The 25,684-nt window shown below is 34.6% G+C and overlaps 1 protein-coding gene across 1 annotated transcript in view; it reads left to right on the top strand.

Moving 5' to 3' along the window:
* The window catches only part of CSMD1 (CUB and Sushi multiple domains 1), a 1,614,989-nt gene that overhangs the window by 979,395 nt on the left and 609,910 nt on the right, over positions 1 to 25,684 (top strand). The window contains exon 8 of the mRNA XM_063099815.1: positions 11,054 to 11,141. Coding sequence (XP_062955885.1) covers positions 11,054 to 11,141 — 88 coding nt within the window. The remainder of the gene's footprint in view (positions 1 to 11,053; positions 11,142 to 25,684) is intronic.

The raw sequence follows: 25,684 nt of genomic DNA, 5'->3' as shown, positions 1-25,684 counted from the left end.
AAAAGTAAATCTTTAGGGCCCAGGTAAATTTCCTCTAATTCAAATCCATGAGTTATGGGCAAGAGAAGTGTTGCCTGATTTGGGCCTGGTGTCCACCTCAGGCACTGCTGGCCCACAGTGTGCTGGGCAAGGGGGGCAGGAAGGTGACGCCATGCCTGTATGTTGGGCAGGATGTTTTCCAGAGTAGGGTTGTGTGGGCTGGAAGACATTGAGAGGGGGCCTCTGCTTCACATTTATGTAATGACTTTCTCTTTCAAGAAGGAACCTATTTTCTTTGGAGATCATTATGGTAGCACACAAAAAATAAAAATTAAAAACACAACCACAGTATTATAATGGCAGACATTCAATGTCTAGGTTCATTCATAAGTCAACAAACTAAGGTTAAGGAGTAAGACCGTATATCCAGCAACACTTTCAGTCTTTTACTATGTTTATTTTATTTAAAAAAATAGAACCATAACACATACTTTGTTTTATAATCTCATTTTTATGAGGTTGACCTTTAGAATCTTTTACATGGGAATTCATATCTGAAGTATAATGTAGGAACAAATATAAGTGAAGCATGAAGCATGTTGTTTATTGTTTAGAACATATTGTCCATAAATGAGTATTATCTCCTGAAAAGCTTCCATCTTGGCCAAGAGTTAAAAAAAAAAAAAAAAAAGAGGATTAATGTAAAAAGAACAACGTGGGCTTTGAAATCAGAAACACTGATATACTTACCAGCTAAGTAAACAGAGTATGCTGACTAAGCTCCCAATTCTCACTGTCCTCATTTCTTACATAGGAAAAATAATTCCAACATAGAGATTTTGTGAAGGTTAAATCATGCAATGTATATATAAGCACTTGCCAGAATACATCACTTATATGATTCCCTTCCTGATTTTATAATTAATATCTCATAACTTTTTATACAAATTAGATATTATATATTTTTTCAGAATAAATAAAATACAGTATTAGATTTTTGCCCTTTACACATTTACAGATACATAATCTACTATGATTAGGAGTACACTAAAAGCAGTGTGATATATTCAGTTGAGAAAGTAATAGCGCAACATTAAGTAACTTACATAGTCTTTCCAGGGAATTTTAATATCTATGATCTCAGGACCAGAGGTGGTATTCTATTATTTATTTTCATTATTTCTATAATTTATAATTAGTGAAATTGAAACATTACATGCATATTAAATTTTTGTGTGGTAATTATTACCTAGATGTGTTGCACCTGTATATTTTCAAAATGGTCATCAATAGCTCTAATAAATGTTTTTTATAACAGTCCCAAACTCAATTCTATTTCTTGATTTCTCATTTTCAGAATATCTGAATACTATATAGAGTGCAATTACACATACTAATATGTTGAGACGATAAGATTTTTGAGTGCTGAATCAACTGAATTAATTGATATATTAACTACAATGTTAAAGTATGAGTACAACAAAAATTCTCAATTAGATAATTTAATATTTTTCCTCTTTTAAAATCTATAAAGTTCTAAGCATTCTCTTACTGTATATTGCAGTACTGTATACAAATACTAATAAACTATAACACATAATATATGATAGGTAAAACATTCATATTAAATAGTATTGATTTATTAATATTAATACTTATATATTTAAACATGTTTATATTAATAAATGTGCAGCCATTTATTTTACATATTTACTTGAATATTTATATCCATTTAATATAAATTTTAATAAAGTTTTAAATGACTGATTTTTTAATTGTTCTGAATATATGGGTAATATATATAAAAGTGATAAAATAAATATAGACATAAATTGCATAAGACATGCTGATATTTACATTTACTGTATTAGCCAGAATCTACTTAAAGGGTCTGAAATCAATTATAAGATATTATCAGAAAGAAAATTCCTGAAGATACTCATCATTCAGATAATTAATATTTTCTACTTTTTAAATCTCATAATTGGCAAATATAAACTTTAACATTTAAATTATAGTTAATATAAAATATTTAAATATAATATTTAAATATAAATATAAAATAGTTATATACATATATTCCTGAAATCAATTATATTACACGTTGACTTCAATATGTTTTCCCTACATTTTAAGGCTACCGTCCTGGTTTTGTAGATTCTATGCAAAGTAATAAAAATTGGACTTGTCGGATGCTATCTTCACTGTTAGGAGACCATAAATAATTAGGCATCCTGTAAGATATCTCTGAGCGAACACTGAAAATTATTCATGAATCCTAAGTCCAGAGTCCTTACATGTGCAAAAGGAGACTTGAGCAGAAATGACAGGCTATAGGTCCTCAAGCTAAGCCAGTGTTTTCTCCAGGTGATGGTCACTCTGCATTTGTAGGAGCCAGTGGAGGGCATAGAGACATCTCTTTGTGGTGCTGCCAGTATACATTCAAGTGAATATCTCAGAGCATGGTATGAGATTGGACAGATGGTGATGGGGACACTTGTCAAGGATCCTGTAAAAATTTCAGTGTGACTCACTTTGTTAAGGTCATTTATCCTGATTTTATACTAGAATATTCTTAGCTTTTAATTTTATTTGAATAATACATTTGAAGATATATAAAGAAAATATTCCCTCTTTGAACATTTGCTGCCATAGTGATTTATCAGTTAGAAGGATAATTATTAATATCAGAGCTCTTATAAAAAAAAAAACTACTTATGTTTTTCTCTGGTAGAAAAAAGAGTCTGGGAAGCAATGCTAAAAAAAAAAAAAAAGAAAGGATTAACTGTGAGAGAATTTGGAGTATCCAAAATTATTTGGACCATAGAATCCCTGCATTATGTATTTAGAATAATGCTGGGAAGAAGGAAGGTTTTGAGCCATGGAGTCTTTATTTGTTGTACAATATAGAGTCATTTTTTTTAAAGTTTCTCAATAATGTATTTGAAGGAATAGCATTAAAAGCTAATATATATATATATTTTTTTTTTTTTAAATCAATATACCATGTAGTTGATTTTCAAGTCCATTTACCGATTCTTCCCTCCTCTTTCTCTCTCCCCTTCCCACCCATACCCATCAACATCATATCTGTTCACTTGTCTTAACAAGTTCAAGGAATTGGGATTGTTGTGTCTTCTTCACCACCTCCCACCATTTGTTTGTGTATTTATTTATTTATTTGCAGCGCCCGCAAATAAGTGAGAATATGGTATTTCTCTTTTTGTGCCTTAAGAAACAAATTACTGTAAACTAAAAGAGTTTGATTTAAGACCATAGCAGTAGTATTGAAGAAAAAAGAACATGAGTAGAATTTGGATATCATAATTAAGATAATAGGTATTCAACTACTAGTGTTTTACAAGTCAGCACATTAAAGTATGTAGTGAGAAAAGAGAGAAGGGCCAGACAAAAATGTCTGGCATTGTAATAAATTAGACACCTATAAAATCTAACACTTTCCTTTCACACAGGGCTGCAAGTTTTGCAAGTCCAGTTAGAGATCCGTTAATATAAGATCTAAAACAATACATATAAAAGCAATGTGTTTTTGCCCACTTATTTCTTTGTAAACTATTCCTTTAAAACCTCTAATGTTGCATTGATAACAAAAATTTATCATCTAAATGTCAACAATTTTAAATTTACCTATTTATATAGAGCTTGTAAACATTTTTTTTTACTATTGTCAGATAAAAATCAACCACTTCTGTGCATATATTCAATAGAAACAGAGAAAAATACCAAAAATACTGTTATGCATGTAGTAATGGTCCGTGTTCCCATGTGATGCTCTAAGTCAACATAATTTTGTAATGAAATTATTGTAATAATAAAATGTCCTTACCATTGAAATTATCATCTATTCACCTTATTGGGTTTTGAGGAAGGGGTAATATAGTTATCTTTTATTCTTGCTGAGATAATATCCTGTTGCAAATTGAAAAGGAGAAATGCATTAAAAAGTAGATATTCCTTCTCATTGAGTGAGAAAATACTGAAACTATAAAAAGTTGAAGGAAAAAATGTCAGTTTTGATTTATTTCAAACTGATTATGGCAGGAGGTCTGAAGTCTACAGTATCCCCCAAAAACATATCCTAGAGTGGGTTGTCGCTCATTTAAAGGTCGTCAATAGAGTAGTGATGTTGCTGCTAAGGAATTTAAACCAGAATGTGTTTTGTATAACAGCATTCCTGATTGTTATGCTACTAAAAACATAAGTCACCTCTCTGAAGGTTTAAAATGGTTAGAGTTTGTCTCAAAATTCATCCAGCTGAAACATGTCTGGAGATTTCTAGAGAAATAAGGAACAGTAAAAAAACACAATAATAATAAATTACAAGAACCATCACACTAAAAAGTGTATTTATTTAAGTGGATTTTATTTTGTATTATTTATTCCAAAGGTAAACCAAAATTTAATCAAAATGAGACTTTATATGGAGATTTGACATTCAAGGCAATCCATAGCACTAGTTCTCTAAAGTTACATTATGTCCTCACGTGAAAAGCCTTTGAATCTGTTGTGTTTTTGTTTTGCTTTGTTTTGTTTTGTTTTATTAACTGAAAGAAAATGGCCACCAGATGGTCTGAACTAAAGCTTCATGGTTCAAACCATATGTCTTCCCATGTGTACATTTTTGCTTCCCTTTTTGATGTTCAGTGACTTTTTATTATTAAATAAATTTTATAGAAGAAATGTGATTATTAAGAAATAAAAATGTTATTATAAACCCAAAGCCACACTTTAGTTTACAAGTCCTTTAACATATAATGTATCACTAGGTCATTGAAGCAAGTTTAGGGAAGGGAACATGGATTTTGGGGCCAACTGGGTCATAACCTGCCTCAGTTTTCTTTCCAGTAAAATGGGTTCAACATTGACACCTCATAGAGTGATTTCATGGATTAAAATTTAAAACATATGTAAGTGATACTTGGAGTTTCTAGCAAATATTAAGTGTTTAATTTTACACATTAACATCATCATCATCATCATCATTCTTAGTACTTCGTTTGTAATTATTTCCAAATATTTCACTACTACGAATTTTATCTCCACTAATTTATTGGTCTCTAGTCTCCTTTATCATAGAAGTAGTTAGTTATACTTCTTTCATATCCTTACTTGCCTAAGTCATACAACACCTGGTCTAACTGCATAGATTGCTCCAAAAAAATTTATGTCAAGTTTAACATTCATGAGACATTTCCTTAAAGAGCAGGGTAATTTGATGGAGAAGCATATTTTTAACTTCATAAAGTTTTGTGTGGATCTAATGAGATTTTGTAAATCAATACCCTTTAAAAAATCATTTAAAATATATGCATTACCATAATTTCCACACTTTAAATCAAATTCATTTAAGGTCTTTTAGAAACTGTCAAATTTGTATCTGATCATTCACCTGCATAATTTTGCATCTTGATCTAGTATTAGTTAATGATGTGTGAGGAACCCATGTTTGGAATATTTTCAGTTTTGACTTTTAACTCCAAGGTTCTGACTAAAATATAATATGTTTATTAATATCTGTGGTGTGTGTCCTATGAGAGTTAAAAATATATAATTCAACAGAATTAGAGTTAAGATAATATTAAGCCCAGTAATTCCTCTCTTTTGAAAATGTTTCTCTGAGGCACTGGGGATCCTGCTTGAAGTACATTGAGTTCCATGACTCTTTCCAGCTATAAAGCTTTGGTTTTCAGAGGAATTAATTACTCATGATGTGGATGGAATAAGTAGTTAGAATTTATGGAGCTTATTGTTTGTCACCATGCTTTTTCTGTCACCGTATCACATTAAAAGCTCATTTCTGTTTCATAAAATCAACCATACTTTACATTTTATCTCTCATCACTTTTTTGATTTCTTCTGCCGTCTGCAATCCATTCAGGCTTGTTTAATTGATTCTGTGCTCTCACAGAATTCCAACTAAGTACCCTTTCATTAGTATGTAAGCACCTTTGGAATTATCTTTAAAAATATCCAGAACATTTTAATCTGGTTTGGATGGGTACCTCAAATTTCTCTCATTTCTTTTTACAACTATTCCATATAAGAAAAATAGAAAAGGGAAAATATAAGTAGACCATTCAAAGCCTTGATATCGTGTTTTAGACCAGTTTAAAAGAAGAACCATGCCAGAATATAGTTTCTAATTTATTTTTTAAAAAAAGAAAGAAAGAAAGAAAGAAAGAAAGAAAGAAAGAAAGAAAGAAAGAAAGAAAGAAAGAAAGAAAGAAAGAAAGAAAGAAAGAAAGAAAGAAAGAAAAGAAAAAGAAAAAAATAGTGATAGACATTCACCTTGATGAAGAGGTCTTAATTTGCCACAGCAATAACTATTTTGTTCGAGGGCATATAGGAGACGTCTAGCTGGTGCTGGCAGAAAGAAAAAATATGGCAGAAGTATCATTCTGCATTGGAGTTCAAAATTATCGATCTAGATATATCTAGGAGACAAATTTTAGAGAGTTAGTACTAGACCACTGCCAAATGATTGGGATCTTTACCTAGCATGTAATTTAGTGTATGAAACCAAAACCAAAACCAAAACATTTTTTTCTTTTATTAGAAAAAAAAGTAGTAGAGCTATCAGAATGCTGTATATACATATATATGTATTGTGTATACATAGATATATCATATATGGATAGAGAATATATATAACATAAAATTTAGTAATTTTAACCATTTTTAAGTATCCAGTTCTGTGGCTTTAAATATATTCATACTGTTGTGAATCTATCACCACTATCCATCTCCAAAAATTTTTCATAATACCCATGAGAAACTCTACCCTTTAAATAATAACTCCACTTTCTTTCTTACCCCCAGTTCCTGGCAACCACCGTTTTATTTTCTGGTTCTATGAATTTGACTACTGTTCATTTTCAACCTCTGTGTCTTTAATTCTAAAGTGAGTCTCTTGAACAACATATAGTTGGATCTTGCTTTTTACTTATTTATTTACTTAATTATTAGTTATTCATTCTGCAAATCTACATCTTTTGGTTAAAGAATGTATAAGTTTACTGGGGCTGCCATAACAAAGTACCACAGAGTGGGTGGCTTAAATAATAGAAATTGATTTGCTTTCCCACAATTCTGGAGGCTGGAAGTCTGAGATCAAGGTGTTTGCAGTCTTGGTATATTCTGAGGTCTCTCTGCTTACCTTGATATTTGTTTTCTCCCCAAGTCTTCACATGGTCTTTCCTTTATGTGTTCATGCCCTAATCTTCTCTTCCTATATGGTCAACAGTCATATTGGATTATGACCCACACTAATGACTTTATTTTAAGTTAATTACCTCTTTGAAGATCCTATCTCCAAATATAGTCACATTCTGAGGTACTGGGGTTAAGACTTAAACATATAATTTTTTGGGGGGGCGAGACTTAATTCAGCCTATAACAGAGAGTATATCTTATTTATATTTAAAATAATTATTTACAGAGGAGCACTTACCTTTACCATTTTGTTATTTGTTTTCTGTATGTCTTACAGCTTTTTTTGTCCCTCCTTTCCTTCATTGCTATCTTCCTCTCTGTGTTTAGGTGACTTTTTTGTAGTGACACGTTGTGATCCTCTTCTCATTTACATTTATGCATGTTCTATAGTCATTTTCTTTGTGATTTTCTTTGTGATTATTTTCTTTGGAGGTTACGTGTAACATCTGAAAACTATGAGAATATCTTAAATTGATATCAACTTAACTTCAATCATATACAAAAACTCCTTACAGTTCTGACAACCCTTCTTTATGCTATTGATGTCATAAAATACATCTTTATATATTATGTACCTATTAACACAGATTTATAATTATTCTTATATATTTGTGTTTTAAATACTGCAGAAAATACGTAAAACTGCAAATCAAAATTATTATAATTTTTAATATTTGGTTTTTGTATTTATCTTTACTAGAGAACTTTTTACTTTCTTGTGGCTTCCAGTTACTGTATAGAATCCTATTATTTCAGCTTTGAAGGACTCTCTGGCATTTTCTATAGGACAGATCTACTGGTAATAAACTCCTTCATCTTTTGTTTGTCTGGGAATGTCTTATTTTCTCTCTTATTTTTGAGGGACAACTCTGCTGGATATAGAATATGCAGTTGACAGTATTTTTCTTTCATCATTGAAATATATTATACCACTGCCTTCTAACCTGCAAGATTTCTTCTAAGAAATCTGTTGATTGTCTTATTAGAGATCTCTTGTTTGGAATTAGTTGCTTTTCTTTTTCTGCTTTCAAGATTCTCTCTTTGTCTTTGGCTTTTAACAGTTTGATTATAATGTGTCTTGTGTGTCTCTTTGCATTTATTCTACTTACTTGTAGTTTTTTGAGCCATTTGGAATTGTTTATCAACGTCTTTTCTCAAATTGGGAAAAATTTCAGTCATTATTTTTTCAAGTTTATATTTATGAAAGTTATTTAAAATTCTTTTCTAGTAAGTCTGATGCATGTGTTTCTTCAGGGAGAGTTTCTGGAGATTTATTTCATTTCTTTGAGTGAGCCATGAATCTCTATTTCTTTTTATGCCTTGTGATCTTTTTTAAAAAAAAACTGAACATTTGGGGGAGAAAAAACCCACTTCTCTCAGTCTTTGCAGACTGAAGTGGAATACCTTCCCTAATTAGTGGGCCTCTGAGCACTGGAATCAATCTGGGATAAAGGCTTAGGGTCTTCCCAGGTCTTTTCTTAATATGTGTCCTTTCTGGGTTTGTGTGTGTGCTTTTTATTTCCAGCTATTTTAAATGTCTTAATATTCCAGTAAGCCTCACCTCAGCTTCCTGGGGCCTTAGAGATTCTACTGTATTCCTCTTCTTATAAACTTTTACCCCCAGGTGCCCACAGGTCTGCCATCCTCCTGCAGTTTTCATGGATAGCAGCTCCCAACATCGCCTTACACGTAATCTATGGGGAATGAATAAAGGCTTTCCTTTGTATAAGTGTGGGTGTTTTTATCATGATGCTATTTTTTCTATCATGTTCTTAACTGTTACCTAACATAAAAGTGGTATAGTAAAGAAAAAAGTTTTTTTTTTTTTAATCAAAATGTTATCTCTTCAGTAGAGGAGACAGTTCAACCAAAGCATGTTGTCATCCTTCATGGCTTTCCTCCTGAGATCCAAGCTTTACCACCATTCTCTATCTGAGCTCTCAAGTTAGGCCAGTCAGTAATCAGCCCCTCAGGCTTCACAGCGAGGCTAGAATGTTGCCAACTAATTCCTCTCTGCTTCCTCCCTAGAGAGGGAATGGGAAATTGGGCCATTCCCTTTCAATTGTACAGTGACACACCAAAAAAGATGTGAATCAAGGGAGAGTAAAAATGCCATAAAATTTTCTACCATTTTGAATGTGGCTTTTTCCTCATTGGGCATTTGCTTGGTTGCTGTAGGTCTTTGACCAGTTTCCAGAGCTCTTATAATCTGCCTATAGTTGTTTTTTTGATGTTTCCATGGGAGAACGAGGGTCTGAAACTTTCTATCCCACCATCTACTGATGTCGTTGCCCAATTGCTGAATTATTTTGAAATGATATTAAGAAAATTAAATATTTAGGGAAAACTGTTGAAGTTTAATACATTTCTCATACCATACAGTGAAACCATTTTAGATGTTATTTAAAAAACTTAATTATGTAAAGAAATAAAAATCTGTAAAAAATATAGATTAATCAATTTGGAATGGTTACTAAGAATACTTACTAAGAATGAAATCACTTAATATATTCAAAGAAGATTTATATTTAATAAAGATTTGTATTTAATCCATACCCAATTACATTCTAAATCAGCAATAATTATTGTTATTTTTCTGCATAGTTTTAATTAAATCCTTTAGGAGTTCAGTATCTACACTGACATACTTTTCTTCTTATAGAGTCATTTAAAAGATACTTGAGAACATGTATATTTGTATGTATGCTTTTCAGCTGGGAATAATAAAATCAATTATTCAAATAGGTTTAAACTATAGAAAATACATGTGTTATCCAACAGGATGTTCAGAGTTAGTGTAGGTCCCAGAAATAATCAATCTTCTGCCTGGAGAATTATATAAAGGATCCATGTTCTTGATATGTGTCTTCTATTCATCCATGCTGTTGCCTCTTTGGAATATAGCAAGACAGCATCAACATTTGAAGAATCAATATCTATACACAGTGAGGTCCAAAGTAAAAGAGAGATGGTCTCTATCAGTAAACAGGAATGTTTTCCAGAAGTACTTTCATGGACTTCCCTTCACATCTTATTAAACTGAGTTGGGTCACAAGCTCTCCATTGGGCAAAGTTCTGGCAAAAAAGAAGGAATTGCCTTGGTTGTATTAGACAAATTATACAAAGGTACTTCAAAAAGTTCATGGAAAGATTTGTATTATAGTTTAATTTTTTTCCATGAACTTTTTGAAGTTCCCTTGAATAGGGTGGAATAGGTGTTGAAGTGGCATCCACTCTATCCGATAAGCAAATGAGTCCTTTAGAAAATATTTTTTGGTGGAAAAAATCCCAATACGAGGAAAGGCTCTTCATGGAACAGACTCAGAAAATAAATCTGCATACTTGTACAAAGAGATTGTTTTTTAGTTCAATGATAAGCACATTTGGTGTTTAAAATATAAGAAGTAATTTTATTTTAAATATTTCTTATATAGATCTTTATAAGTAATTATCTTCTCCATTTTTAACCATGAGAATGAAGAAAGGCTTTCTTTTGCAAAACTGTAGGCATTTTTATCATGATGCAATTTTTTCCATTGTGTTGTGACCTAGCATAAAAGTGGTAATAATAAACAAATTTTTTATCAAAATTTTACCTCTTCAATAGAGGAGAGAGTTCAAATCAAAGAATGGTGTCATCCTTTCACTGACAAAGAAGTCTTTGATTTTTATGAATAAAAGTAAGAATTTATTTTAATGCAGCTAAGCTGTCTTAATTCTTTTAAAAATTACATTTTAAGTGATGATCATTATAATACTAAATATGCCTAGATTAATTTTCCTTTCTGGGTATTTCTCCAACAGCTTCACAACATTTTAATAATGTTTCTCTCTATTCTAGTGAGTCAAGGAGGTGTCGCATTGGTCTCTGACATGTGTCCAGATCCTGGGATTCCAGAAAATGGTAGAAGAGCAGGTTCTGACTTCCGGTAAGACATAGAGTAATGGTTTGGAAAGCATGTTATTTTCTAACACATATATGTTTTTAACTTGACAGTTTTGTTTAACTTTTTTGTCCTTTTGATTTAAAAAATACTTCTCAATTATTATGCAGCTATACTCATATTATTTGTAGGATTCTAAAGCATATCATGCTGAAAATTTCTAGATAAACTAGAGCTGACACTTCTCACTAATGAGCTCATATTAAAAATTTAACTCGAAATATACATGATTGCAATTTCTGTTCAGGATTTTGTTTCTGTTTTTAATTTGTTACTGTTCCATATTCTAATGCTTTTAATGTTTATAAAAATAGAGGGGGCAAAATTTAATTATAGCCTCATAATCATTTCATTAAATAAACTTTTAAAATGATACACATTAGAGGCAGCAATACAATTTATTCAGAAAATGTTGCGAATTATTTTACTAGTATTATAACAAACTATAGAGCCTTCTTTCTAGTTGCTATATTATGAATGCAATAGAGATTATAATAATGCCATTACTTTAGATTTCTTCATTTCTTTTAATTAGTTCAAGAAACTTAACATTCACTATATTACAAGACTGATACTAGTGTTAGGGGTAAGCTCCGAAATCAAAGAGTAAAGGAAGCAGAAAATGTGTTTTTCCTCCTTATAGTTTCACCAATTTTGAGTGAGAAACAAAAAAGATGAATTAAGGCTACTAAAAAGTGAGCTGAATATTAAAGGAAGGTAGTGATACTATTAGAGAGAGAAGGAATGTTGTTTAGTGAAATTGAAGTAGCAAGGGTATTTTTAAAAAGGATAAAGAAATAATAAAATTGTCTGTAGTGTGCCTATAATGAAGTTGGTAAAATGATATATCCTTTAATGTAAAAAGGAAGCAAAAGTACAGGTATGTGCATAGGTTAAATATCACAAATCTTTAGTTATATATTAAGGAACCAGTGGTTTAGTTCAAGTTCTTCTGTGGCAGAGCCCAAGATAGGGATTCTTACTCACACTATTTTTTTCAAAAAGAGCTCTCGGGAGAAGAGGAATGGAGGAAGCTGGAAAGGGCCAGAGTTCAAAGCTTAGAGGAAGCTGGTTTTAACTGAAGACTAACTTGATCTGATTCCATGGGGTTCAGGAATACAAATTGTACCAGCAAACTGGCCCCACCTTGTCCTCTTTTTCCTGCCTGTCAATCATTGGCTTTGACTTGAGGAGGTCTGCAGAAAAGAGAGTGGTTGTGAATAGTTATTAGCAGTCTCAATGAGCACATGGTTGGCTGGTAACAGGGGCCTGGGCTCACCTACAGCATGCAACTCAGCCAGGATTTGGTCAAGAAAAGCAACTGATAGGAAAGGATGCTGGCTTCTCGTATCATAAAATAACAGACATTATAAAGGCATCCAGGAACTTTATCTCTTTTGAAAATGAAGCAAATAAATGAAATGACACATTCTTCCCAGAGCTTTCTGTCCAATGTATTACTTTCTTCTCCCAAAAGTCACTTATTCCATGTCCCTCTTATCCAGGAAAAAATGTTCTTCATTGTTTTGTTTCCAAAGAACATTACACATGCATCCATTACAGTTGACAGCAATGAGTCATTATGATGTGTTTACATGTCCATTTTCCCACTTGACTTAAGGATGAAGATAATGTCTTATTTATCTCTGCCTCCTCAGTGATGAAACAGTGCCTGGCACAAAGAAACTCAATGTGTATTTGTCGAATACATTTTGTGCATGAGGAAAACTGCCATAAGGTACTCTGTCATCACTGAAATTCTTCCCAGGAGTCTAGAATCTTCCTTAGTCTATTTTGTAGAGCCCTATTTTAAAACAAAGTGAATTAAATTAAATCTGACAATGCCAACCTCTTCAAATTGCATCCCCTGGAAAAGAAAGCCATAGAAAATTTTATGCTTAAAAGTTAACAGAAAGTTAAAATCACTCAAGGCCATTATCTGTTTAGCACAAGAGCAACGTGCAAAACTTTTTATGAAAAAAGTTTAATGAAAGTTTTTATTAGTATCTTAGGTGAATATACACTTGAAAGGAATGTAGATTCTGTTGTTTTGGGGTGGAGTGTCCTGTATATGTCAATTAGGTCAGTTAGGTTAACATTACAAGTGTTGTTCAAGACTTTGAAATATTGATTTTCTGATCACTTGTTCTATCCTTATTTAGAGAGATGGGTCAAAATCTACTGAAATTGTGGATTTGTCCAATTCTCATTACAGCTCTGTAAGCTTTTGCTGCATGTATTTTGAAGCTTTGATGTTAGGTACATACATGTTTAAAATTGCTGTATCTCTTTTGTTGAATTCATACCTTTGATGTTATGAAATATCCCTCTTTATCCTTAATAAATGTTTTACTCTGAAATCAACTTCATCTTATATTTGCATAGCCACTTGCTTCTGCATTCGATCTGTTGCACAATGTTGCTTTGATTAAATAATTTTTTAAAATCCAGCATCAGATATAGTTGAAAAAGGAATCAGTATTTTAATACCTTTTTCAAATAATTCATATTCTTGAAACTACAACAAAAATTGGCAAATGAGTGATAGTTGAATTGTGAAATATGAAATTATAAAAGTATAATTTTTTACATTAAAATCCATTGATCTAGCTTCTGCTTTGAGTTAACCTTTTATACATGCATGACTTTGTACAATCACACATTGGGAATTTGGCAAAAAATGATGGACTGAGTTTTTTTTAATATTGATATATTTTATCATACAATATTAAAAAATCACATTTATTAATATTATCAAGTATCTCATCAGAAAAATCTTTAATCGTTAAGAAACTGTAAAGCTCATGGTGACAAATACAATTATTGAAAATTCTAATTTTTATTAGACAAGCTTAATTTTGTCATTGGCTTTAAATTTTGTCAGTTATTTTCTATGAAGTAAAAATCACATTCAACTTTTTTTAAAAAGTCTAACAAATACTCAATCTTAACAATGATAGTTTGTCAGTCATTCTTTCAAAAAGCAGTGTTCAATAAAAAAAAGCAGTTAGTTCAGCTCACAACTCAAACAATTATATGCGTGTTTTTTTTCCCAATACATTCCTTGAGCTGCAATATACATAGAGATACATTATGTATTTGAGTGTTGATTTATGGAAATTAATAATTTTTCCTCCTTCATCAAAGACTTTCTTAAGTGACCCTGAACTTTTTCTTGGCTAATGCATGGTGCTGATATCTTCATTGGTGCTAAGTCACCATCAATTTTTCCATGATCACTTTTGCACCATCAATGGAAATAAAAGACAATGAAAAAGGTATAAAATGTCTTAATATTAATATAAAAATAATTTTAACTTCACAGACCCTCTGAAAGTGCAGGGGCACTCCAGGGATTTTTAGGCCACACCTTGAAAAGGGATGTACTAGGTACACAAGCTGATTCTATCAAGCCTAAAATTATTGTTAGAGTTATGAGGAGAAAGAACATACAATAAAAAAAGACATGCTATTCAGATATTTGCTACACTGCAGCTAAAGTTGAATTGAATTGAATTGAATGTCATCCATACTAGTAGTTTGGGATTGTGTAGTGATCATGGTCATCAGACATATAAGACCTATATTTAACTTATTGACTATCTCCACTATTTATTTTCCATTTGACTAGAGAACCTATGTTTGTTCATATGCACACTGGTGGACCACCGCCATGTAAAAGTGCCTTGTGACTCTTAGATGAAATGACCTGGGAAAGCGTGTAGCATATAGTAAGTTCCACTATAAATGTTGATGTTTAAAATAGAGGAACGATATTCTTAATTTTTTAAAGTCTTTTTGAGACCATTTTTAATGAAAGGTGGTTCAATTCTTTCTAAATTCTTATAATTAAAACTAATTCTAATGTATAATCCAAGCTAATGACTGACATAGTCAAGACGGATGGACTTGTGATTGTCACTGTAATTATATGTAATTTGGAGCTCTTTTTGTTTGAAGAGTTCACTTTATTAGGTTAGTGAATATTCTTCATCATATTTTATTGATATTATTCTTATTTCTTTGCAAATCTTTTTCAATGGGCAATCTAAATACTAATTCCATCATTATCTACAAAGTATTCAAAGTAAATAAAGTCTAATAAACAAAGCTTTCTTATACAATCTCAAGTCAGTTTGAGGACAGTTTTCTGACAGTATCTCTTACCATTGATGACAGTCTGAAAGACAAAGTTTATTCATTAGAACTGAGTATTCATGAATAAATTGATGGAAAAATTCAGATATCAATATGTGAAGGAGAGAGCTGGAAGAGGGATCAAGAGGTTGTGGATAGTTACTGGCCCCTTTGTTCATGTATTTCCTGTGCTAGGTAGAATATGTACCCTATGTTCAGGAAGACATAATCATCCACATTTTATGAGTAAAACTGCTGAAATTCAGAACATTAATATAACAATGTGCTATATCTAGTCAGGGTCAGCACTAGGATTTGAAACTGGATCTTCGTGAACTCAAAACCCCTGTTGACCTTGATGGTCCATAACAAGGTTAATTATAATGACTAGATTTTTTCACACCCGCTATGCAGGACCCACGATAGGGAGTGCAGTTTGTGGATTTCACAAAGTAGCAGGTGAGGAGTCAAGACATGGTTGAAATCCAACCTTGTGTCCAGCATTCCAGCCATCTACCTCAGCATGAGGCTACACCTGCTTAGCAGAAGGGGCATCCTGTTTAAGATGGCCATGCAAGGGGGTGGCACGTCCTAATTTGTACAACGTATCCACATAGACTGGCAGCAACATGCTGCATACTGCCAGATCCTATAGATTCTTTACATGTTATTTCACATCCTAACATTTATCCTTTAAAAAATCTTTATTACATTGCATAGACACTGAAACTAAATTTAGGGAGCTCCTTGAATTCCATAAGTCTTAGGCTTTTCCTGTGCTTCATGGCCCTTTCTTCTCTCCTTTCACATGTGCTCCTCCCTTAACTTCCACAAAGAAACTCCATTTAACGATAATCCTGACTTTCTATGAGCTGCAATACCTGACATTTCCTCTTCCTCAGCGTAGCAACTGCCAACTTTCAGTGTTGTGTCCTTCTGCTTTAACTTCTTGGTCGTATTCTGACTTGGTACAATTTTCCTTCCTGCCACATGGGCGACACCCACGCCAATTTGTTAGTTGAGAGTTCTACCAGGAGCAGAGTGGACACAGCAAATTAAACAGATGAGGATCTTGGATAAGCAAAATTGACAAAAACTTCATGATTCTCTATGGGTTTTATTTTCTTTTTGTAAAATTGAGTGTATTTTAATTCATCTCTGCTCTTTCCTGCCCACACAGTTGGCCTCTCCCTGTAGAACAAGAAACTCTCTGCTCCTACCTCACTTCATCCCATTTTTTCAGCCTTTCCCAGCATCTTTTTGCTTATGGTGTATTCATGTTTCCATCATCTTGTTAAACCATATGGTCCTCAAGGAAAGGAGACAGGCCTTATTGATTTTATTTCTTATTACTGTGCCCAACACATGGTAGATACCTTTTCTGTCAAATTGGATTATATTGAAGCTAACAAGCCTGTCCCTAGGGATCTATGATCATAGCCTCATTAGTACTCTGTGAAACCAATTAAGTTAACCACTGCAGGTCAGAGTACAGATTAATAACTTTTCTTAAAACATGACCTATGCTCAAAAGGGAATTTAGGAGTTGGAAGAGTGATAGTTATGGCTTAAAAAGTAAATATTTAATGTACATCCTTGATATATACACATCGCTATAATACTCGTAACTTTTGGTTTTGTATCTAAGCACTTTTTTATTTCCAAAAAAGCTCACATTTGTTTTTTCATTTTAGTTTGTAAATATGCTTTATGAAGTTAAGGGATGTCAAGTGGAGCTATTTGTCATCAAATGGAAGGACGCACTGAGGCACATAAAGGAAAATTTACATGATCAATGAAAAGCAGACACAAATCCACAACCCAAGTCTCTTAAACTCCTGCTGATTTCTAATTTCCGCATTTCCTTACCTTCTTTTCTTGTAACACATTGATAGTTCTATTTATAGTTATTACAGTTTTGCTGTAGTGACTCTATCATGTCCTCATTTTGGGTCAGTTTCAGTGACCACATAGCTGCCTGCCTCTTGTCACATGAAAATGTAAGGAATCACCCTTACAGATTGTGCATGAGCCAGAGAATGAATTTTTCTCTTCCATAAGAATTTCTTTATATTGAATTCTTTTTAATAGTTTTCTATTCTCTTAACAATGCTAAATGACACATTATGTATTGAATATAGAAAATCCAGATCTTATCAGGACTCAAGCCTTCACCTCCTTCATGTATCTGCTCAATGGCACTGCCTGGCTGTGCTGTCTGAAATGAGCCTTTCACCTTCACATCCTCACTCCTTCTGAGATTTCCTCCTACTTCCTAGCACTGACACCTCCTGAAAACTATATGCATGTCTATGTTTACAATTTTATTTTAATAAGCATAATACTTGTTTATTTATCATCTGTCTCTCCTGCAAGAGTGTAAGTAAGCTCCATAAAGAACAGAACTTTTATTTCTCGTTGTATTCCCAGTGCCTGGCACAATGCTTGGCTCACAGCAAGCATTCTGTAATTATTTGTTAAATCATTTATTTTTACTTTTATGTGCATAAGGAATGCATTTACATTTACATATTGTAAGGACATAATAAATGTTGACTGAATATGCAGAGTTTTGATTTATAGGTAAATTTTCAGGAATATAAATATTCCAGATAATAGACCTAATACATATTTACTCCATATACTATTTTAGACACTGAGCCCCTACTATTTGCTAGATTGTTTATGTACATCATTGATCATCTCAATAACAAGAATAAAATACGGGTGTTATTACTACTCTTAGTAAGATATCATTGGACTATTCAGCTTGCTTTTTTCTGTCAATTAAAAATATCAGTTTACTAATAAAAGAAGCTTTTTTAAAGTTAGAATTAAGTCTATATTTGAGGTTTTGTTAAACAAAAATTTGGAAACTATAATGGGAGCTGTAGGAAACTTTAAAAACACCCATGCTGGGTTTCTGGTCAAAGAAGATTTCACTCTCTTGTAACATAATCCCTTTTCATTCAGTGTTCCTGAATCGAAGTCAAATCACTGTCTTTTACTTTTTAAAACCCAAGCATTATCTTATTTCAGGAACCAATGTTTGATTCCGGGAATGATTTCTTTACTGCTCCATCATGCTGGTAGAAAAGACAAGGTACAGAAGGACTAAGTGTGGTTGAGCATTTCCATCCAGGTTCGCCATATAAATGAAGCAGGTCGGGGCGTGTAGACCTTTCTTGGCGTCCTGTATGAGTCTGCAACACCAAAGTCCCCTGACATGCTCCAGAGTGTTCTTAGAATTTGAAAAAAATTGAGGAGCGTAACACATTTCTGTGACCTTAAGTGAGGGCGGGCATGCAGCTTTCTAAACATTCACTGTTACGAAGGAACTGAACAAGTCTAGGAAAAATATTTGCCAGTGATTACTGCTCTTTCAAAGAGCATCACATGTATTTTTAAGAACTACTTAAAGAAATACACAGCCTATATTTTTCTGTTCACACTATTTGAAACCTGTATGTCCCTTTGAAAAAGGGTGCACTGCAAATGTTTCAAATCCCATTTATCTGGCTAAAGCTGCTTCCAATAAAGAACCCACCTTTGGAATTTGTAGGACCCCTGGAACATTCTCTCTCTCTCTCTCTCTCTCTCTCCCTCACAGTCTTTACAATGTCTGTAATAGTAAAATAACTTTGATCAAAATAAAATACCCATTTGAATAGTTTTCTTGAAAAAATAGATCATTGTTATTTAAGCATACATTGATTTATTAGTTTCAAAATGTGAAAGTTGGTGAAATAATTAACCCACTTTATCATGAACATCAGAAATGGCATTTTAGGGGCTATCTGAATGCTCTTAAAAATCACCTTCTGTAACACAATTTATTTCTCTGTTTCTTGGTTTCTTGTCTGTAAAGGAATTGGTTGAAATAGCAGATGTGATGACTTCTGTAGTGTATTAGAAGTCAAAAGCTCTGTGGCTCTTAGTCATGTTTTTGTCATAGTCTATTTTAGAATAAGATTCTACAAAACTTCCATGGCACTATTCAAGGGTACCAACAACCTCTGAGGCTAAAGGAAGCATTTAAGATAATCATCAATGATATGCAAAGGAGTTGCCAACTTTAAGAATATTAAAGCAATGAACGTTAAATAATCAACCAATCTATTTATTTTGGAGCCATTCTCCCAGTTCCCTAATTTTCCTTTAAAAACCCTTCAGGATCAGATATTATTCCTTTTGTTTCTCTCTATGCCTCCACCAGAAATGTGTTGAAGGAAAGAAAATAAGGAGAGAGTTCGGGTTCATTGAGCTCTGCTGTAGAGAAAGTAGTCTGATTCTCCTGGTAGCTCTCAACCTTACCTTTAGGCAAACTCGTTACCCCAAAGATTCTGATTTAATTGGTCAGGGACATGGCCTCAGTATTAGGACATCTTTTAAATATTTAATTGCGCATCCTGAATGGGGAAAAGCTGAAAGCTTTTCCTTTAAGAACAGGCACTAGACAAGGATGCCCACTCTCACCACTCCTATTCAACATAGTGTTGGAAGTACTAGCCAGAGCAATCAGAGAAGAGAAGGAAATAAAGGGCATCCAGATTGGAAAAGATGAAGTCAAACTGTCCCTGTTTGCAGATGACATGATCCTATATATCGAACAGCCTAAAACCTCTACAAAAAAACTGTTGGAATTGATAAATGATTTCAGCACAGTAGCAGGATACAAAATCAACACACAAAAATCAGTAGCATTTCTTTTCTCCAATAGTGAACATGCAGAAGGAGAAATCAAGAAAGCCTGCCCATTTACAATAGCCACCAAAAAAATAAAATACTTAGGAATTGAGTTAACCAAGGAGGTGAAAAATCTCTATAATGAGAACTACAAACCACTGCTGAGAGAAATTAGAGAGGATACAAGAAGATGGAAAGATATCCCATGCTCTTGGATTGGAAGAATCAACATAGTGAAAATGTCCATACTACCCAAAGTGATATACAAATTCAATGCAATCCCCATCAAAATTCCAAAGACATTTTTCTCAGAAATGGAAAAAACTATTCAGACATTTATATGGAACAATAAAAGACCACGAATAGCCAAAGCAATGCTCAGCAAAAAAAATAAAGCTGGAGGCATAACACTACCTGACTTTAAGCTATACTACAAAGCTATAATAACCAAAATAGTATGGTACTGGCATAAAAACAGACACACTGACCAATGGAATAGAATAGAGAATCCAGAAATCAACCCTCACACTTACTGCCATCTGATCTTTGACAAAGGCACCAAGCCTATTCATTGGGGAAGGGACTGCCTCTTCAGCAAATGGTGCTGGGATAACTGGATATCGTTATGCAGGAGAATGAAACTAGATCCATACCTCTCACCATATACTAAAATCAACTCAAAATGGATTAAGGATTTAAATATACACCCTGAGACAATAAAACTTCTTAAAGAAAACATAGGGGAAACACTTCAGGAAATAGGACTGGGCACAGACTTCATGAATACGACCCCAAAAGCACGGGCAACCAAAGGAAAAATAAACAAATGGGATTATATCAAACTAAAAAGCTTCTGCACAGCAAAAGAAACAATTAAAAGAGTTAAAAGACAACCAACAGAGTGGGAGAAAATATTTGCAAAATATACATCTGACAAAGGATTAATATCCAGAATATATAAGGAACTCAAACAACTTTACAAGAAGAAAACAAGCAACCCAATTAAAAAATGGGCAAAAGAGCTAAGTAGGCATTTCTCTAAGGAAGATATCCAAATGGCCAACAGACATATGAAAAAATGCTCAACATCACTCAGCATCCGGGAAATGCAAATCAAAACCACACTGAGATACCATCTAACCCCAGTTAGGATGGCTAAAATCCAAAAGACTATGAACGATAAATGCTGGCGAGGCTGCGGAGAAAAAGGAACTCTCATCCATTGTTGGTGGGACTGCAAAATGGTGCAGCCTCTATGGAAAATGGTATGGAGGTTCCTTAAACAATTGCAATTAGATCTACCATACGACCCAGCTATCCCACTGTTGGGAATATACCCAGAGGAATGGAAATCATCAAGTCGAAGGTATACCTGTTCCCCAATGTTCATCGCAGCACTCTTTACAATAGCCAAGAGTTGGAACCAGCCCAAATGCCCATCATCAGATGAGTGGATACGGAAAATGTGGTACATCTACACAATGGAATACTACTCAGCTATAAAAACGAATGAAATACTGCCATTTGCAACAACATGGATGGACCTCGAGAGAATTATATTAAGTGAAACAAGTCAGGCACAGAAAGAGAAATACCACATGTTCTCACTTATTGGTGGGAGCTAAAAATTAATATATAAATTCACACACACACATACACACATACACACACAAACCGGGGGGGGGGGGGAAGAAGATATAACAACCACAATTATTTGAAGTCGATACAACAAACAAACAGAAAGGACATGGTTGGGGGGGAGGGGGGGAGGGAGAAGGGAGGGAGGTTTTGGTGATGGGGAGCATTAATCAGCTACAATGTATATCGACAAAATAAAATTAAAAAAAAAAATAAAATAAATAAATAAATAAATATTTAATTGCGGTAAAATACATATAACATAAAATGTATCATCTTAACCATTTTAAGTGTACAGTGCAGTGGCATTACATACATTCACATGGTTTTACAACAACCATCATCACTGTCTCCAGAATTCTTTCCATCTTGAAAAATTAAAACCCTGTGCCTATAAAGCAATAACTTTCCATTCGCCTCTCCACACATCTCCTGGGGAGATGTAGGTCAAAGGTACAGAGTTGCAATTATGGAGGATGAGCAAGTCTAGGGATCTAATGTTTGGCATAAGGACTATAGTCAGTAGCACAGCATTGTGTACTAGAAATTTGCTCAGAGAGCAGATAGTAGGTGCTCTCTCCACACCAAAAAACCAAAAGGGTAACTATATGGGGAGATGGACATGTTAATATGTTTGGTTATAGTATAATTCCACTATGCATGTGTATATCCGAACATCATATTGCACACCTTAATACAATAACCACCCCCACGTGCATACACTCAAGATAGTAAGCAGTGCCTGGGTGTTTTTCATCGGCCCACTTCCAGCCTGTGTCCCATTGTCATGGCATTGGCTTTCCCCCACATTTCCAGGTCACAGATATCACCTTTCCAGGTAGCTGCTACATAATCCAGAGCCTCAACAAACTCAATCCAGCCAGTGCTTGGGGGAAGTGGCTCTTTTCTGGCTCCTGGTTGTGGTTGGCAGCAGCACCTGCGATCAGTATTCATGGCCACAGGGACAGAATGAGCCATTACAGAGAGAAGGCAAGGGAGAAGAGAGGGTAGGGCTGGAGTTGCTGGCGGGGACATGTAAGCTGAGCCCGGTACATGCTGCTTTCTGAGCACTTGCTGTGTGCTGACTTCCATGCAGGAGCAGATATGCTCATGTCCTTTACGACTTCTAAATTTACTTCTGATGTCATATTTTATGACTGCTGTGCATGTGTGTGTGTATAGATGCGAGTGTTTTGTTCTCCTGCCCAACTGCCTGGCTCTGTTATTGTTATTGTTAAACCTGTCTTGGGCTGTGCTTGTTAAGCCTGGATACTGTGATGGGCAGTCAGTTATAAGTAGCAAGGAGTGAAGGACAAACCAGCATATTGAAGGTATTGCACAGCGTAGATATAAGCCCAGGAGAAAATATTTGCTGAACAGTGTCTGTGTATTTAGGATTGTTTACTGATCAATTGCAGATGTAAGTGATAAGTTTGAGGGTAGAAAAAGACAGTTTGATTCCATGCATCATAGGATCTTGAGCAAGGAACCCTCTGTGTCTTGTCATTCTCATCTGCAAAATGGGGATCAAGCCCCCATGTTGCTGACTTCCTGGGGGGCGGGAGGGGCCTCACACAGAATGCCTGCCATAACGCGAGGGGTTCATAATATTTGCTGCCTTCCGTGCTTCTGCATACCTGGTTAACTCCCTGCCACTGGGTGGGTCTCTTCATAAAACAAATCAGTCTTTGTTCCTCGTTTGTCCTACACACACACGACTGAGGCATGAGCTCTAGAGTGTGGCACAGACTACCAGGACTCTGTTCCCTTCTTTCTTCCCGTCCCTCCACCTCTGACACGCTACTGCTATGTTGCTGTGTGTTCTTGCTCCAGCCGCAGAGATAAGAGAGCAGTTGGTGAAATATCTCATGGCCAAAAGTTTGAAGGGTCCTTTGGCTTTCTAATTCCACATGGAGAAAAGGCATGGAAGCCACTGTCCTCAGGGCACCGGATGATTGTCAGGAAGGAGGCCAGGGGGCTCTGCCTCTGACCCCATGAAGACAAGATGAGAGAAGCTTGCAGGGACAGCTCCTTCCCAAGCCCTAGTTCCACATGTTTATGCTGCATGCAAACCCCTTTCCCTGCCTGCTCCTTCCTGAAGTGTGGTATTTACAGTAGCGTGGAAACGGCTTCTGCCTCTACATGCACAGGGGGGTGGTGAACATGACGATTTCACTCTCTACCTGTTCGGTAGATAGCAGGTACCCATGAGCTTATAACATACTTGGAAGATTTAAATTAAATTCCCTCACAGGAAAATTCACACGTCTTTCTGAATGCCTTGCTTTTGAGAGCTGGTCACATGAAGCCCTTTTCACATGCATTCCGTGTGGCTTACACCCTTGGAGAATATACATTTCGATCACCGCTAGGGATCTTTGCTGTGCTATTGTTAATACACAGTATCTTAAAATCACATAAAATATTAGTTTCCTTTCTTTCCTTAGGCTGGAGAGATCCATCTACTCTCTCAAGCATTTTTAGCAGTGCTAAATTGCCTTAAGACTTGAAGAGAAGAGTCTAGAAATTGTCACTATAAAAAGAAAAAATGACCCAGAAATGGCACATTATATGTGAAAATCAAAAGGGTAATAAAAGGCATTTCAATACCTACCGCAGCCACACATTTATCTCTGTGATAATGGCATTTTCTGGAATACTGAGCAAGTCTCACCGTCTGACAATGTCTCTGTAGTGTGTTTGCTTGCAAATTGTCTTTGTAACTTTCGTAGTCTCCACCTTTAGTTAATGGAGACCATCCAGTGAAGTATTCCATTCCTTTCTGAGTGGTGTAAGGACTCCCTTACAGGAGAATCTGTGAGGTTATCTAAAGTAACTCATTCTGAAGTAGAGAAGAATGGTACCAAGATACACTTGTCACATGGACTTTGAGGTGGGATTTCACCCTTAGGCTCTGTTGGGGTTTTGCTTTCTAAGCCTTCCAGTTTGTGGCTCCTTGTACATTTAGGAGATGTTCTGAATTCTTGCTTTTGTCTCCTGGTCTATCCTGTTTATTTATTCCACAGATATTTATTGCACAGTATCAGAAGCTTTAATCCATTGTCCTAGGGTCTGTGAGATATTTCAAGGTGAATGAACACAACACACTCTCTCAGATGGCGATGCCTTCCCCATGTGGTCCCATTTCCCAGCCTCCCAGCCCTTCATAATTCTGTGCATTATGTTAATATTTCTCAAATGAAGCCAGCAATAGGACAGTGATGAAATAAGTTATGAGTCTCAAAGTGAGAGAAAGGAGGTGGTGTGGAGAAAGATGATGAAAAGCAAAGCCGCTATGTCTGAGGGAAGAGCAGGGCTGCAGAACTTTGGGGCACAAGGCACGGATGGACTGGTCTGTGGCTTGTGGAACAGCCCTTGGAAACCTGCTCTGTGCAAATCGGGTTGCTTGCAAGTCCTGGAGCAGACCACCAGTTCTGATGCCAGCAGGGTTTTTGATCTAGTACACACATACTAATTTTGGAAAAATAAATAAAGAAATAAATTATATGGATCTTCTCAGGCCCAACTCAAATTTGTTTCTGGCAGTAACTTTTTCTTATCTTTTTACTAAAGACAAAATCAGTTGTTTTCCTACAATACTCCCATAGCAATTTATATGTATTTTACACGTTGACCAATAGCTGTTTGATGAAGTATCTGATATCCCCAGTAGCTATTCAAGACACTCTTATAGCTTTTATAGTGTCGCAGGGTTGAAAGTCCAGCCATAAACAATTGCTGAACCAATGTGGGTAGAGCACAACCAAGGCCAGCAGAGGAGGGGATGAGTACATGCATTTTGTTGCTATCATTATGACTTGGCCCTATGTTACCAACAGATTGGCATCTATAGCTGCAGGAACATGATTTTCCTTTTTTCATTCATTCAACATGTATTTATTGAGTGCCTGCGATGTGCCAGGCACTGTGTAAGGCACTGGGGATGTTTTATGCATAGGATTAGATCTTGAATCTAAATGTAGAATATTGAAAATGTTCCTGACAGTTTCTTTTCTTGGATCAAATGTCACTTCTCTTTTTCCAAAGTTAGAAAAATACCTTCAACT

The sequence above is a fragment of the Cynocephalus volans genome, chromosome 1 (genome assembly GCF_027409185.1).
Source record: "Cynocephalus volans isolate mCynVol1 chromosome 1, mCynVol1.pri, whole genome shotgun sequence".
Taxonomy (NCBI): domain Eukaryota; kingdom Metazoa; phylum Chordata; class Mammalia; order Dermoptera; family Cynocephalidae; genus Cynocephalus; species Cynocephalus volans.
This window is presented reverse-complemented; position numbering and strand designations above follow the sequence as displayed.